General features: G+C 39.4%; 1 protein-coding gene across 2 annotated transcripts; it reads right to left on the bottom strand.

The window, feature by feature from the left end:
- Nucleotides 1-535: 535 nt before the first annotated feature.
- EED (embryonic ectoderm development) lies at nt 536-17,434 on the bottom strand. Of its 2 annotated transcripts, XM_054849844.1 has the most exons (12): nt 17,294-17,434; nt 14,391-14,543; nt 8,956-9,048; nt 7,987-8,052; nt 7,132-7,257; nt 6,932-7,013; nt 5,246-5,337; nt 4,376-4,509; nt 3,154-3,259; nt 2,364-2,522; nt 1,843-1,916; nt 536-865 (listed from the first exon to the last, which is right to left on the bottom strand). In XM_054849844.1, exons 1-12 carry the CDS (start codon nt 17,417-17,419, stop codon nt 739-741), a joined length of 1,338 nt encoding a protein of 445 aa, XP_054705819.1. In that variant the 5' UTR covers nt 17,420-17,434; the 3' UTR covers nt 536-738. The 2 variants fall into 2 exon arrangements, with proteins under 2 accessions (XP_054705819.1, XP_054705828.1); XM_054849853.1 differs by lacking the exons at nt 5,246-5,337; nt 6,932-7,013.
- Between the last annotated feature and the right edge of the window lie 292 nt (nt 17,435-17,726).

Genomic DNA, 17,726 nt, shown 5'->3' with positions numbered 1-17,726 from the left:
TTTTAGAATCCATTATTCCTAGGGCAAGTAAAACATTAATGAGGCTATTTGGGGACACTGGCAATAGAGGCAATTAAAATATATTTCCAGTAACTAACTTTGATTTAAGATAGTCACAGTAACTAAACAGCCAGAATCCAAACAGTAGAGCAATGTGATAAAAAAAAAAAGGCCAGTAAAGTTCCCCCCAATCAGTAACAGAAACGGTGAAAAGCACATCCCAATTTGAAATTATTAAATAATTAATCAATTTCACTGTGTAACTAAAGTAATGAGTTTAAAATATTTTTAGCAGTGATTTAATATTTATTTATACCATATTCCTAAGCGTAGCATTTCCTTTGTGTGGTCCCTAGACAATATTCAATAGCTTCAGTAGGTTTTCAGTCAAAAAGGCACAAATACAGCTGCAAGCATACACATACCAAATTTCTAGCAAGTTACCATACGTTTATGTGCTAGCTGCATACAAAACAGTGTCATAAGCCATGAGTGAAAACTCATTGTGGGAAATAATTAAAATGGACAATTCAGAAAACTTTACAAAAATACTTCTTTTTATTAAAAGCAGCAATTTCAAGCAGAACAATACACAGAATGTAAACATCACTAAGTTCAGCTCCAGCCTGCCGAACCTTCGAGAAAGTCTACACTAAATGCATCTACCGTACTAGCGAGTTAACAGACTATATTATAATTTGAAAATATATTTTCTATTTTGAATTAAGAAAAGGTAATTTATCGTAGTCTGTCCCAGCGCCAGATACTGGCATCATCACACACAGCTATAAGGATACTACTATCCCTGCTAAAACTGGTTTGTCGAATGGCAGCAACACATTTAGGATGAGTAAGAGTCGTACACCTATAAATAAAAGAAAATTATTCAGCTGCAACATTAAATCTGAACTTGCTACTACATTAGGGAGCACTCTTACTTATGTGACCTAGGAGGAATTGAAGAGCAACGGAATTATGCCCTTCATGGTGTATTTTATATCCAAATGTGGCCTTGGGAAAGCAGTAATTTCCTGTTCACCCACCGCCATTTCTCGTCCACCCAGTTTTCATTAAAGCACTGACTAAAAGCTTACTGAATCACATTATTTAAGACTTCATAATCAATGATCTTTCCCAGTGGGTAGGAATAAAATATTGTAATTGGGTGATTAAAGAATGCAGCATTTTTAGCAACTTCATACGTCTATGTGTGCATATATATACACACACACATTTATATATACACATATAAAAATATCTAATTAAGTATAATTTATGATATAGTATATATACAAATATATTGCATATATTATTTATATACATAGTGTATATACATTTTATACATTTTTTTTTGATTTGTATGTTTATACACAGATACAAAAAAGACAAGCTGTAAAATTGCCTGGCCACACACGTGAAGGAACGGGACAGCCATACTGTTTTCTCCACATTGTGCTCATAGCTTTATATTCTCATTACTCTATTCCTTTCACCTACTTCTCCTTTGTCATATGCTACACCCACCTAACACATCTTCTCTTAATTGCTTTGTAAATTTTCCACCTGATTAGTTTGTAAGCTCTTTGAGAAAGAAATTGTCTTTTACTGTATCTACATATACTGCCCAGCACAATCTGATTGGGGCCTCTTGGCCCAATTATTTTGTAGTAAAAAATAATCAATGTTAACTTTCAGGGGCTCAGAATGTTTATTTACCTAGTAGTTAAAATGGAAAGTGACTGCTACTGTTAAAGAACTTCTGTAGTTATCAGTAAAGGAAAAAGGAAAGTACCCCAACTCCCTGTCTTAACAAAAATAAAATTAAAAAAAATAAGTACTCACTTGGCTTTATGAGGATCCTCTATTTCTAAATCCCAAACATAAAGTTTGCCAACCTGATTGCCCAGAGCAAGCATCTTTAAAGGAAAGCAGAGGATATAGTAGTTTTAAAATACTATCTCAAAGAATGGATGTCAGAATTTTATAAAGGCTCTATAGCTGATAAATTGTTTGTGAATGGTTGAACCTGAATGACTTAATAAGTTTGCTGGAGGGGCTAGAAACGCTATAAAATTTGCCTCCTTTCTCCAAATTTATGCTCCATGTCTGCACATGGGGGAGGAAGGTATCAGTAAACATCTCTTTATTGGAAAATAAATATATCTTTAGTGGAACTTTTTCCATCAGGCAGAACCCAGGATGAAAAATCTGGAGCTCCTCATTTCATATAAAGCCCCTTGCAGCAAATCATTCTGCTTCTCAAACATGACATCACATGCACCAAGACTTCCCATGTCCATAAATATGGAATCAATGAAAAGCTACGCACCTTCAAACACAGCAAAGTCAAAGCTCACATGTACCTTTTGCCAGAAATCCATTGAAAACCTCATGTACCATATATCACACTGGCTGTAATCAAATCTCCCGAGTATGGTCACATTTGACTCACTGGGCTTGATTTTATCTATATCATCCTCCATTTTGCCAGGTTTCCAGCACACAATGGCATTTTCACAAGACTGGGGTGAAACAATAACAACAACAACAAAACCCACCTATATTTATAATTTATACCGCGCATACAGTCTAACTATAATTATAACCAAACATTTCATCTCACAGTTTCCCCAATGACATTAAAAAAGTACAACTGAAAATCTCACACACCCATGAGCAGTTTAAATTAACCTCCATTTGAGGATCGTTCACCCAATCCCTTCGACTGTGCATGCACCAATTTCTGGCAGCGAGGCAGTTGGCCCACCTAGTTTAATATCTGCAAGCCAATGTTACTAGTGGACACAACTCTCTAATCAAAGTTATTCCATTATGGGAACCCTCATTTCTCCCTTTAGCAGCAGGATCCCTCACCAGTATCTGTATCTTCTCTTTCTGTACATTCCACGCAGCTTCTGGTTAGCTGGTATCCCTGTACTTTTAGCAGAGGTACAGCTGTAGTAATAATTTTACTTTTTGAGTACAAGCTGCTTATCCACACATCCTAACAGTTGACAAAATTCACAATACACTCCATAAAAACATTTGGCACAGCATAGTAAGTTAACGTCGAATTCTACTAAAACTTCTACTGTTTAAGATCCTCAAGACAAGCAAATATGAGTAATACATCTAAAAATGCTGCCACTTTACCTTGGAAAGAATTAGATCTCCCAACCATCGTACACAGTCAACATAGTTTCTATGTATGTCTCTCGTAGAAAAGTCAGGAAAGTGAATTTTCTGGGAAATAAAAGGCCTATGGAGAAAATTGCCAAGTGAGGTTCAGAGAAACACAGAAGCACGAGTCTAATTTTTAATGGCCAGTTTTAAGATATCTCAATGTTAAAAGGACAAGCCTGTCTTTGTTGTTGTTTTAACAGTTTTATAACAAAGTCAATTTTGTATGTTGCTTTGTTGGTTTGTTTTTTTTTTAAATAATGGGAACAGTCCCTGTTTTCATCCTCATTCCTAATGAAATAACATTTCCAACTGTACAAGACTGTGCAGAGACCATGCTAAACAAAACCACTCCTTCAGATGCTGAATACAGCTTTGCCAAATACTTCAAGAACTAATTAAAGCTCAGTTTTCCTGATGCTGCTTCTGCAACATCTAAACTGTTAAATAGAAAAGCACACTAAAAAGCACGCTAAAAAAGCATCATTTAATATTTGGTAACATTACCAAAAAAAGTGAGAGTATTTTCACAGCTAGTCTCATTGCTGAACATGTTCAGTGTGTTTTAGACTCTTCAATTCTCTCAATGGTTTAACTGGAAGTTAAGATTAAAAGGTTGATGAACTTCATAAAGGAAGATTTATCTATCATGTATCTAATTGCTATGTTTACTTGACAATTTACTTATATCTGGGGTCAGATCAGAGAATGACAAAAATTAAGGTTATTACTACATAAACAGTTTTGTCCCCGCCCTGAAGTCAGATAACAGATACAATAATTACTAATAACTACCCAATATAAAAATATTTGCTATAGTTACACAGATTTGATTCCTTCCTAGAAATTTTGAGGTGAGACAAAGAAGCGCCATTGACATCTTGAAACACAGTGAAATACAAGCTTTAATGAGGAATGATAGAGATAATTATTCCAGACATTTTCTAGTCAAGCAGATAAGAAGTACTTAAGCTATTTAAAAATAAAAGTGTCGGGACTTTAAATCTGAATTCATTAAAATTCCACTGAAGCAAACATCAGTAAGACACATCTTCTAGAGAGATTCAGTATCCAGAACAATCCCTGGGTCACTCACTATCCCGAAGAACTCCCAATTTGGATAGGAATTAACCTGAACCATTGATGAGAATATTCACGTTTTGCAAAGACAGCCAAGAGGATGAGGACTACGTACCTGTTGGTTTTATTTGGGTTGTACTCATAAGACTCTTTGATGGCATTTATCATTCTCTTGGAATTAATTCTCCAGAGTTTTAGAGAGTGATCCATCCCACAGGACATGATTTTTTCACCAAGAAGATCGTAATCCTACATATATGAAATAATTTTGAGCACCCCCAGCCTAAGCTGCATTATAACGACTCAGATTTTATTCCATAATTTCCACTAAAACAGCATTTTCTGTATAGAGAATGCAATAAAACTGTATATTTCAAATAGAAAAATACTAACAACTAAATCCTGCTCACTGCAAAGAAGCACAGTATCTTAATAATTATATTTACTCTCTCTCCAGAAAGAGAAGCATATTCAACAGCATTGACAGACTACTGACAGTTAGTGCTCCCCCCTCAATAAACTCCCTAGGTTTCATTCTATGGAGCAACTTTGGCAGAATTCCAGGGCTACGACATAGGTGATGACTATTTAGAACCACAACTTTTTTCCCTCACTACCATGTCTCTCGAGGTTTATTTGCTCTTGCTGCTTTGGCTTCATAAGGCCTCAAGAACTTCAAGAGTGGGACCATCACAAAAACTTTTTCTAGCCCCACCTGGCTCTATTTTGTTTACTTCTAGGCTGCGCTGTGAGAAAACTAGCTACTGAAACACAAAGTGAACACCTGTCCTGTATATTGAGAGGTGGCCAGATCAAATCACCTTAGATTTAAACTTGTCTATCCCCTTAAAACAGTATTTATGCACTTCAGGGTTTTTTTTAAGTAGGTATAATATCAGAACAGTGCACAAGAGGATAAGAAGTTGCATGTTGTAGGCTTACTACCCTTTGTAAATCTAAATCACTGCCCCAGTCTTCCACTTACTGCACTTAACACCTCATCCCTGTGCCCTTCTACTCCTCCAAATATTGCAACCAGCGTGTCTGTCTGGATGTTCCACAGTCTCAATGCATGATCTATAAAGAACAAATAAAATTACATGCTGCTTTTTATACGTACATATGAATAATATATTTCAGCTTAACCACTTTCAATAACAGGTGTTCATGTAAACATCAAAAAGGCACTTAATTCTTCTTCAGTTGTTAGAAACAAAGGAACTACATTAACTAAAATTGCCATTACAACTAAACTACTGTTAGAGTAATTCTGTAATTGGGAAAGTCTGCCCACCCCCCTCCCCTAAGGGGCAGCTTCTAGCAAAAATATACTTGGATCTTTAGATCATCCGAAAAGCAGAGAGTTTGATCTTAGACAAATATGCTTGTGTTCAGTCTTGTCTCAAAAACAATTTTATACATCAAAAAATGCTAGAATTCCCTTTAACCATTTTTACATCAGCATTCAGAGAAGTTTTGATTTTCCATTCTTTTAACCTTTAAAATATTATTCTTTATGAACCACAGACTGTAGGGGTGGGAGAAACTGTTTCTATAAACAATACATATTCCAAAATCAATCAGACTAATCCTCTTGTTTAAAGGGTTTTAACAATTTCTAACAAAGAACCTCTGCTGTATTTCCCATTTAGAAATGGGAACCTCTAGTTTATTTCCCTTTTGGATTCCACAAGTACACTGCACTGAATTACAGCAACACCAACTGGAAGGCCACACAGTCCCAAATATTTCCCTCTTTTTCTACTCATCTCTCAGCCAAGCAGTTCTGAGACCCCAATATTCTCCTGCCTCACGCCTTCTTGGAGATAGTACCTGGTCCAGAGATTGCACATTAAAACTTGTAGTACTATGGCTGATGTCAAAATGTTATTAAAAAGAGAACCTAAACAATATACAGAACTCAAGAAATTCAACGTTACAGACCCACAGCACAAACCTGACAGCTGCAAGAATCAGAGAGGTTCCCAACTCCTATTCTTGTGTAGCTTCATCATTAACACACATCACACTAAACTCAAAAGTCCCCTTACGTGAACGTTTCCAACTTGAGTATTCCTGAAGGCTTGCTCTTGCGGCAGATCAAGTATCCCCTTACTTAACAAAACAGTCAAAATTAGGAAGTTGTGACTGTTCAGACGTTCTGGACAAGCCCACAAGACACCATACCAAAATCTCACTTCTCCCTTCATTAATATGCTGCTTTTTTTTTTTTTTAAACAAAGTCTAATCAAAGTGAGAGCCGCTCCTGAGCAATACAGAATTGAAGTTTTCCCAGGAACCCAGTGGTGAATGCTGTCTGCGACATTAAGACATCCCCGCTAGATGGCAACATGATTCAACAACTGAAAAAAATTAACTGTTAGAAAGTAAAGAGCAACCCCAATGCTCATGTTTCTTCTTTCCTAAAAGGAGCACTGTTCACAATCCCTTTGCACCACAGGTGGAGTTATGTTTATTATAGGCCATGGATTTAATACGTACAAGATATATAGCCATAAAAGAGCAAGATTTGCTCTAGAATTTAAAGGTAAACTTGTTCAGTGCCATTCATAAAAAAATCATGGAGGTTTCGGCCATTTTCAAGACCAAAATCCAATCCAAAGTATCCTGACTTATAAAAAAAAAAAAAAAAAGAGGGTTTTTTCCTCACCTTTGCTTACAGATAAAAGGAGATTTGGATCTCTTGGATGGAATTTCAGTTCATTGATTGCATTTCCATGGCCCACGTAGTGCTGGGATAGAATTCAGAGACGAAGTTATCATTTTCCCTCATGTTTACATGTATTTAGAAGACATAAGTTTCAAGCCTTACTGAAACATAAGCTGTATCTCGAAGCTCTGAGCACTCACCTTTATGCACTGCATTGTAATAGGATTAATTATCCTAATAATACCCCTGGACCCTGCCACAGCCAGAAGAGGATGGCTTGTATTGCTATCATATGTCCATGCACAAGTATAGAAATTTTCATCTGCCTACAACATCTTACGTTAAGGAACACAAAAGAAAAAGGAGATTTATTTTTTTAAAAACAATGTGGGTTTGTGGGTTTTTTTAAGTAAACTTGCTGCTATTTTATGGAAGTGTCCAGGAGTCTCTTCTGGACCCAGTAAGAAAAAGATACATACTCCATTATACATCTGCAAATATATGCAACTTATATTTTCTTGCTTCCATTCCAAAATATACAAGGAACACCACCTCCCCCTTGGCATCACTTTTCAACCTCTTTCTCCAAAACATCCAAAGATTGGGAATTAAATGAGGATGAATCAAGACTGAGTTCACAAGTTGTTGACTTGTGCACTGCAAACGATCAACACAAGTTACTACCACTTCAGAGCGTGAAACTTAATTCTTTGGTTTTAAACCCAGTTCCAATTCACAGGGAAACTGAGACCACTGTAAAGCAGCAAATGTGAAACATTACACAAATATTAGTGTTGGGAAGATTAAACTGATGGAGAATCAGTTTTCAAGTATTTTAATACAGCATGTTCCATGAGTCTGCATTTTTATATTATTTCAATAGGAGGGACTCTAGGATGTGGGAAAGAGGTAAGACTTGGACCTAACATAAGGAATGTGCCACATAAGCAAAGTATTAAATCACAGAGAAAACCTTCACATGCTTTCTCCTACAAAGCCTCTTCATTTTTCATAAAGAGGAAGCAAACAAGTGGCTTTTTAACTTGAAAGGATACATCAGCATCCACGTAGGACTGCAACAGTCGGATTTCGCCTTGGGAATGACATTCATATAAAGTAACCTGTAGGAAAAAACAGAAGTGGGACAGATTGCTGCTTACTTGTGATATTTCAGAGGAAAATCAAACACACCTGTGTATTCACTTCCTGACGGGGAGAGGTAGTGTGCCTTCATGGCTTTGATTTCATCCATCGTCTGTTTGTTTCCAACAGGTCGAAATGGTTTGACAAAAGAATACTCACAGCAGTCTCAGTAAAGCACCACTCCAGGACTTGTCAGCAGTCCTTCCCAGATATTAAAATCTATTACTTTAATTGTCTTAGTAAGATTAAACTCTATTTGGAATTAGTTACTGCAGTCATCTCTAACATGACTTGGTCTTTTAATGAGCCATTGATACTTTGTTTAATCTTAGCTTAGCACTTTTGGTAACTGCCAGGTGGAACAAACCTGGAATTGAAAGGCTTCTTGTTTATTCACAACACTTGCACAGAATGCACTTCAGGAGCTATTTTCAAGACCAAAATGACATAGATCCTGCTTCAGAAAAAGTCTATAAATTCACTCCACACAGGCCATTAATTTAGCTACTGAGCTGCCTGGCATCCTTGCAGACACTTCTCATCTCATTTTAGACCATACGACCTTTTGGAAACAGTAACATGTAAGAAGAGTAATTTTAGCAAGAAGGTACATTTATGCACCTCTCTTCCTTATCCCATGTTTATATTACTGAAGGATTTGTTCTTTATTATACAGGCTAATTCTCAAATAGCTAACACATGACTTCATAAAACAATTCAGAGGAGGCAACTCAGACAACAGATGCTACACACCTCAGAAATAAAGCTTTCTATATGAAGTATTCTGTGCCTGTAGTAAACACAGGTAAAGGGATTGGCTGAAAAAAAGAATGCAAGCAGAACCACAGGGAAAGGCTTATGGTTAAAAACAGATTACTCACTCTGTTGCTGCCTACAGTGGCAAAAACGAGAGGATCGCCTTCTTTACTGTGCCAGTTAAACTGGACTCCAAACAAAGGCTGACCATGGTCCTCCTGCAGATGTAAAGTAAGATTAGAGACAAAAAAAATAAAACCCACAGGCATATTATTTCTGTGCAATTCAGCTGTGGTGGTAAACAGTTTAACTGATATATTTTCCTTCTCAAAATACTGGGTTCACATCCAGTATAATTTCAGATAGTGAACAGTTAAAAAGAACAGTTTTGTAACATTACATTTTAACTTGGATGTCTTAAGGGAGGTTAAAGGAATATCTGCCTCCCCTGCTCACCTCTTTCTCCCCCCCAAGCTTTTAAAAAGTGAAGGGGAAGAACTCTTGTCTCAGTTATGGTCAGAAGCTGGCAGAATTCCTGAGTTACATTTGCAGCTCTACTACTTTGTTTTGCAATTTTCAACAAGGCAACTTCTGCATCTAAGGCCACATCTATATGCATTTTATATTGTTATAATTACTTCCACACAAGGATTTACAACTTCACAGAGAATTATTAGGACCGAGAAGAATTATACTGGTATAAGGGTGGAGAGGGGCCACATTTAACTCTTACAACACAGGTCTTGCAACTCTATCACAGACATGACGAACTCCCTCCAGCATGTCACAATGCTTCTGCAAAGTTCATGTCTACAAAGCGTTGTTGCCTTCACAGTTACCAGAGAAATGCCAAGCATTATTTTTATACAGCTTACATCAGTCCAATAGAGAAAAAAGAAGAAGCAGATATGTTTATGAATTGTGATGAATATGGTGGTGCTTGTTAATAATTGATAACAGTATTTTGGCCTGTCCTGACAGGATGTTTTCAGTAAGAATAATGTTCATTAAAGTGCCTCCCCACAGGGGACTGTCTGGGACAGCGCAGGCAGGAAGGAAGTGTCTCATGACGGCTGTTAAGCAGCCTTCGAATGGCAGTGCTTCAGAGACAACATGAGAAATATTAGCCCTGGCAGCTCTGGCCTATCCAAAAACCAAAGAATAAATCTGAGGAGGGGGTATGGGTGGGGAGTCCAACACTACTCAGAAAAGTAAGGAAGTCTGGAATAATTTAAAATAGCATTATTTACTGAGAAAGGCAATATCTGTTACTAACAGACCTAGTTAGAAGAGCTAGAAAGAGAAGGGAGAAAACCTTTCAGAGATGAAGGCCCTCCTGCAATTCTTAGAGAGGTAACAACTTTCAAAGCTGAATACGGATTAAAAAGGAATTGTTCGAAGTTTAACTCAAAGTATTACTTATCATAACATGAAAGAACAGACTGGTGTCTTTATGTGATGAGGGATATGCGATATTAGCAAAGGGAAAAGTAGCAAGGTTATTAGTGACCCCATGACAGAAGGAAGAAGCAGGTATTCGGCATCTGTAAAACACTACAGTTTAGAGATGAAGAATGAGGAAAATTGTATGCCATAAAATTGCATACACAAAGCCATGATTTTTAGAGTCCAATAAAGTTACGAATTTTACTTTCTAGGCTTATTTTTTGAGTGTATTTAAGTCTTCCCGGAAAAGAATGGCTGAGAGGTCAAATACAGAATACTTAAAAAAAAATTTCCACTGATAATTAGTTGGTTTTGAATTTCTGTGTGAAAGAGTTCATGCTGGTGAATACTGAGGGCTTTTGACACAGCACATGAAGATAGCACAGGTAAAATGCATGGATTCTTACTACTTTATTAGAGACATATTAGCAGGTTTTGCACTTGTTTCTCTGGAATAACTTTGTTCTTTGTCACGTGCACTGTCTCTGATAAGTTTAGTGAAATGGCAAAAGTGAAGAGGAAGATGTTTTTCCCCCTCAAGATAGGATATTTTTCCAGTATATGTTGTGATAAGTTTATGATTTTCTAGGTAGAACCCAGACTAGGGTGCTACTTAATAAGTAGAGAGATACAACAGAGGGCTATACTGTGTCTATGTTAACAGTACATACCTGGAGTATTTAGTAAGCTTTTTCAAAGACAACCTATTTCCCTGGAAAAACTACTCTGCAAGACAAATGTCTTTAGACTACTTAGATAATCCACACTACATTCCTCACAGAGTGCTACAACCTCCAAGAGCTTGACCGTATATACTGCGATTTTTTCTGGTGTTTAATGGATGAAGGAGTGAGGCAGAGGCTTTTGCAGGAAGGTATGTGAAGAAGTTATACTCACCTCAATTAAACTACCACCATCTTCACTGGTGAGAGAAAGCACATAGCTATTTTGATAATACTTGTCTCTCTAATTTTTGTCCCAAGTGCGAAACAATGGAGCAGGTTTTTAAAAACATTACACTTTTAGGTGCTGCCCATTACAGTTATCCTTAGATGCCAAGTATGTCACAGAAATCTGTCCACTGGTCTGTACAAACAGAAGAGTTTAACCCAGATGCTGGTCCAAAAATAGAAATGTGAAATGCCATCTTGACCCTTTTATCAATAAAGGGCACAAACCCAAAGCACTCAGGTTCTTAAGAGAAAGAAGGCAGAGGAGAAACTAGACCTACAATTGTTACAAAAGCAAATATATCAATAATCAATGGTTACTTCTGCCCTTACTAAACACCAACTCAGGTTCAGTCAGACAACAAGACTAGACCTGTTTTTAGACTGAAGGCAGCAAAGTAAATAATATGCCAACACAAAAAATAATCACCTGCAACTACAGGAACACTTTTAATACTCTGTCACCCACACTATCAGCGAGGAAGCAACTGACCACACATGCATTTCCAGTTCCCAGAAGTGGAAGGAAGCCATTATTGGCCAAGGTTTTAGTTACCTCTCCTTTACACATCAACAAGCTACAATCCTGCATGTGGTTGGCTACCATTTCCCAGCTCATGGGACAGTGAGTAGAAGCTGAGAGACAATACTGGACTGCTAACAACCACCAAGCCACACCCTAAGCAAGAGCAAAGGGTAGGGCAAATAATGGCATTGTTTTAAAGGGAGCGCATCAAAGCGGAATACGCACAGTTCTTTGTTGGAAGATCTATAAGCAAAACATATATGGATGCATGTGAGGATGTGTGTCTGTTAGCTGTATATACTCATTTATAAACTACATTTTCATTCAGCCCACGGAAAGCAAAGATTTTTTTCGGTATACCTTACAGTAACTTAGTCCTGCAAAAAGCAAAAAAGGCAGTTTTTTATTTCCTGTCATTTTCCAAGTTATATTTTTGTTTTCCTGATGCTTAAATTTCACCCAAAATAACTTCCACAGTAGTGTTTAAAAAGCGTATTTAGCAAGCACTGAGTTTTTCAGGCTGAATCATAACCATTTAACATTCAAAGCAGACAGTAATGGCCATATTTCTTTGTTTCCCCACGGAAAAAAGTAAAAAGGAAACTAAGAGGGAAAAGCAAGAGTAGGAAAGTGGAAAAACACATAATTTATACATGTCTAAAGAACATTAAAATTCACTTCCGTGTCTTTAAAACATGTTGACTTTTCATTTATTTCAGTACATGCACCTTACAGCATAGTTCAAAGACATATAAACTATGGGATATATGATGTGATCTCCAAAGAGTCACAAGTGTCTTTCTGAACCCATATACAACATTCAATCATTAGAATTTATCTCCACAGTATCTGCAAAATTAGTATGGAAGAACAGGAAAAAGAAAAGAGAAGCTTCCTCAAACATGAAGTAAAAAAAAGAGTTACCAAATTAGGCTGCTGCCTAGTCTTTGTATTAACATGCACGTTTATTATTATTAGCGTTAATTTCAGTTCAAAGAGAAATGGGGAGGGGAAAAAAAAGATAATAAAAATATCCCACTTAGCTGAAATGCTACATTTACTCCCTCACAGCTTGATTCCACTTGCACAGGAATCTGTTCCCAGGCCCTGATCCAAATCCACAGAAGTCAGGGACTTCATAGGGTCACCCTGCAGTGGGGCCTGGGTTGAAGTTGGGGTGAGGGACTGTTCTGTTTTCCCAGAAGACACTTGAAAAGACCTAACTACTTTGGAATATTTGGTCTGCAGATAGAAAACAAATACACTTAGCAAAACTCAGCACTTGTTAAATGTTTGGGTGCTGAAAGGCCTGCGCCTGCGTTTGAAGCATGACTTGAAGCCACAAAAAGCACTACCTGCGGGGGCGATTCATGTGAATCACAGGAACAGCTGCCTACCTAGGTGAAAATGAAAGAGCTTCCCTTCCTCCTACACCCTGAAAGGACTGGAGATAATTATTACACTTTAAAAAAAAAAAAAAAAACCACCACATTGAGATCAACTTGTTTCCCAGACACTTTTGTCAGTATAACTTCATATCACAATTTCTCCAGTGGCAAAGCTCCTTTATGAGGTTTCCATGCTGCAAACCTCTCATTCCCTCTGCTCAGCTGCCCCAGCATTTCAGCGAGGCAGTCTGAAGCCAAAGTTCGGAAACAGCTACATCAGCACAGCTCAACAGCTATGTGTGGGGGAACGACAAAAACCTCTTAAAGCAACTGTGCAGAAAATATCCACTATGAAACTGCACACATCCTCTTGTTAGCTAAATATAAAATTTAACAAAACTCCCATCTTGTTCCAGACACAATTTTTTTTTTTTATTTAGAGATCTTATAAAAATCAAATCAGATGGCATGTTTACAGCTTTTGCCACATAAATATCCCCCACAAGGCTGGGGAATGAAAGAACAACATTCTAACAGTGTAAAAGAATCAAAGAGAAAATTCATTCAGTTCACCATAGTCTATCACCAGTGCAGAAGAAAACAATAATACCCTAAAACACAAGAACAGGGAGTAAAGACCATGAATCCACATCCCTTAATACCACCAGGTATTATGTGGGACAGTAACTATGACCCAGATCAGGTGCGAACACATAATTAAAATGCTCACAATAAATTAACCAAATTGCACTACATAGCATTTACAACAATTGCCAGAGGACAGAAAACATCTGGTAAGTGTGAGGAAAAAGCTACTCCAAGACTGTTGGGTTGGGTTTTGTTTTTTACATACATTTCAGTAGAAAAAAAGGTACAGGTTCTGTGCTTTGCATCAAGTTGTCACAGGTTTCGTTTTAGTTGAATTTGTTTATCCAGTTTCTTATCTTTATCTCAAGCAACTATACAGCTTCAGTGAAATACATAATTATAACATCATACACAACTTTGCAAACCTGTATAAAAATTGGGTTAATTGCAGCACTACCTACTGTTTCCTATTTCACAGTATCCTTTTTCTTCAAAATTTTAGCTATTCCAAATAAGAAATGTACTTTCTTCAAATGACCATGGAACATAATTGTATATAGATATTTAAAAATATCTACCCTGACACTGTCTCACAGTCAACATTAACATTACTGCCAGCAAGCGGTACCCAGCATCCCATGTTAAAGCTCACATATACCTACCTTTAGGCTATTTACACATTTGAAGGAATATTTGCACTTTTTTGACTTCCATTTTCCTTTCCCCCAGCTTTTTCTTCCTGGCGCATTTGGAGTGTTTGTTGGTGTATCAGGGCGTTCGGTGTTAGTACCGCTTTCAATACTAACAGCATCATCCTGAAAACATTCAAATTATATAGAATGTAATAAAGATATCACTAACTGCTGTATAAATTCAACTAATTTTGCAGAACTTGGCTTTTTCACTTTTTCTTCTCCATAAGAATAGATCTCCTAGGACTTGGCGTTACTTAGATTCACGTATTTAAATCTATTCGCAACATAATAGCATTCCTCCCTAGAAACAGAACATGAGTCACATAAGGACTAATCCAAGAGGGAGAGACGTGAACCGTGATCCAGTGAAGTTTCTTCAGAATACTGGTAGCTGTTCTTAAGAAAATGTCTAAAGATAAATTGGTCGCTTTCCCTAGAAAACATCCTTGACGTAGATGAAATGAGTGCTTCTGAAGTACTGAAGAAAGAGGTTGTTTGCATAAAAACATTATGCTTAGCCATACCAAGAATCTAACCATTCTAAGAGACTTCTGGACACCCAGAAGCACAGCACAGTTCTGCAATGTCAGCACTGCCACTAGAAGAGGAAGCCCCACCTCTCCCTCCTGCTTTTTCCTACAGATACTTACTTCAACTAAAAGCTAAGCTTTTTGTTATTATTATTATTATTAACAAAATAAAATTAAAAAAAAATTAGCTTGCTGTCTGATCAGCTAACTAATCCAACTGGCCCTTCAAGCATCAGCAGCCAGAGCTAAGGGAAGGGCAGGAAGAACTGAAAAAAGGAGTGTGCAAAACAACCCACCCAGTTGCCGAGCGGTTTTAGATCAGCTTTAGACAATTAACAGAAACTACAATTTCATATACAGCATCACTCATCACAGCGCACTTCAACTTCTCCTGCATCATAACTAGCAATCCTGTGCTTCCATATGAGTAAGTTCAGCTTGTTTGGTTTTTTTACTGGCAAAGTAGTCTGTTCACTTTCAGTCAGAGTAATGGGGGAAAACAAATCATATCACGGCCATGTGATTACCAGATCTGAACTAAGGAAGACAGAGGCTGACAACAGCCTGTCACTGGAGATTAACTGTAGCACGAAGCTGCATCAGGAAGTCCACTAGGAATACGGAATAAGGTCAACTATAAACATTAAAACACCAATTCCCACCAAATATTTATTCTTTGTCCCAGTTTCATATCTGTATCATCAGAAGCCAGTAGAGGTGCACCAGCCTTTGGTGGCCCAAGAACTCTGAAAATCAGGACATCGAGAGGAAGAAAAGGAAGAAAGATAAAAAAAAAGTCTGTTAAGTGAACTACCCAAACCTGCAATCATTCCGCTCACATTGCACCCCTACAAGGGCCAACCTTCCCCTAACACCAAGTTTAACAATTTCTAAGTCTTCCAGTTTCTTCTCCTTTACCCTAAGAAGTTTCAGAGCTTGACAAATTCTCATCTCCCAAGTGTGCTTGCTAGCCAGAGTCATAATACTTCACAAGAACGAAGTTTTCTCTGGACTAGTCAGATATTGTCAATACCAGACCACCAGGTACCTGGTATGATGCAAGTACAACATAATTGACAAACTTGCATCAGGGATACTTGTGGAACAAAACGCACTCTTTTTTCCAAATCAATACTACTATGCCAACTTTTAAGCAGAATCCTAGCCTTTCAGGAATAGTGGAGTCCAGTAACAAACTCTTGAAAAGGGAGTCCTTTCACCACCGAGACAGGTCACACTTTCAATAACCAGCTAGCCCACACTCCATGGACACTGACACCAAAACAAAGCTGAATGCCTTTGTCACCGAATAACACCTGGATTCACAAACACTGCTGAGCAGTAAAAAAAAAAAACAAAACAAAAAAAACACAAACAGTAGCAGTGATATGCAGCACCTTGAACCTGCCTGTCGCCTCACAAGCAACACTTCCACAGGTTATGGGGGATGTGGTCCAGATCTCTCGCTTTCTGAACAACTGCTCTAACCAGCAAAAAACCCGTGCTGCACAAAGCCAATTCCCAAATAACATCCCCCACTCAGTAACTACATAAAATGACTGCTAGATATCTCAGATTAAGTTTGTCTTACAAGTGTGAAGCTACGCTATATCAATCATATTACCTTTGTTCTGAACACTAGATTTTAGGCTAACATAGAGATTACAGTCCTCAGCCCCTGCCACCTTCCTCTGCTGACAGAAGCTTATGAGCACTATCCTCTATTCCTCATTCACCAAAGGGCTGCACACATAAATTTATCCTGTGTGTTAATCTGCAACGCGATGGTGAAGCCACGCAACACAACACTCCAAGAATGACAGAAAATTTTGCTGTTTTGCAGCGAGAAAAACCCACAGTCTGACATTTTGAAGAGAACTTCGAGTCAGAGCCTGCTTTGAGTTTGGGCCTCAAATTCTCCCTCACCCACGTGGAGGAGAAAAAGTGTGTGTCTCTCCCCCCGCCCCACGCCGGTCTCTCCCACCGGGGCCTCTCTCCAACGGCCCGCCTGCCCCGAGGAGCGGCCACCGGGCCAAGGCGGGCGGGCTGACACCCCCCTCTCCCTCTTCACCCCCATCCCCTCTCCCTCTGGGGATGCGCCCACACCCCGGCGGGGTCGGACGGGGACCTCAGGCCGCGGGACACCCGAGGGGGCCGGCCCGGGAGGTCCCCTCACAGCGGGGCCCGGCGAGCGGGCGGGCGGGCGGGCGGCGCCCCCCCCTCTCCTCAGCGCTCCCGCCCGTCCCCGGCGCGAGGCCCCGCGGCCGCCGCGCGCGCGCTCCCGCCTCACCGCCCCTCCCCCACCAGCTCCAGTCCGCCTACTCCCCCGCCCGGCCTCACGTTCTCGTCACCGGACAGGTCCCCGGGGTTACTATTCTCGTCGCTACTCAGCTTCTGCTTCTTCGCCGGCATCTCACCCCCCGCTCCCGCCGATGCCGCCGCCGGGGCTTCTCCCCGCTCAGACATCTTCCCCGCCCCCCACCCCGCCACGCAGCCGCAAAGCGCGGACGGGGAGGTCGAAACGCCTGCCGTAAAGCAGCCCCGCGTCCCGTTCCCCGGCCTGGGAGCGGTGAGCTGCCACACTGCTGAAAAAGCGCTCTTCCCGCGCCCGGCGGCGTGCGGCGCCTCAGGGGGCCGCTGGCTGGAGGGATGGTGCGGTCCCGGCTGGTCTCGGCGGGGCTAGGCGTTAAATTAACCTGTCCTTTAACAGTTAGTGGTACTTTACATCGCTGCTTGTAGCGCGGCCGTGCCAGGCAGGGCCGGCCAAGGACGC

The sequence above is a fragment of the Grus americana genome, chromosome 1 (genome assembly GCF_028858705.1).
Source record: "Grus americana isolate bGruAme1 chromosome 1, bGruAme1.mat, whole genome shotgun sequence".
NCBI lineage: Eukaryota > Metazoa > Chordata > Aves > Gruiformes > Gruidae > Grus > Grus americana.
Note: the sequence above shows the minus strand (reverse complement) of the source record. Positions and strands in the feature narration are given on the sequence as shown.

Excerpts from the sequence above, each read along its gene's own strand:
- EED (XM_054849844.1), bottom strand. The coding sequence starts at position 17,419 with ATGTCTGAGCGGGGAGAAGCCCCGGCGGCGGCATCGGCGGGAGCGGGG. Across the intron at positions 3,260-4,375 it reads AACCCAAATAAAACCAACAG|GCCTTTTATTTCCCAGAAAA; the intron begins GTACGTAGTCCT and ends TTTTCTCCATAG. Across the intron at positions 2,523-3,153 it reads GAGATCTAATTCTTTCCAAG|TCTTGTGAAAATGCCATTGT; the intron begins GTAAAGTGGCAG and ends GTTTCACCCCAG.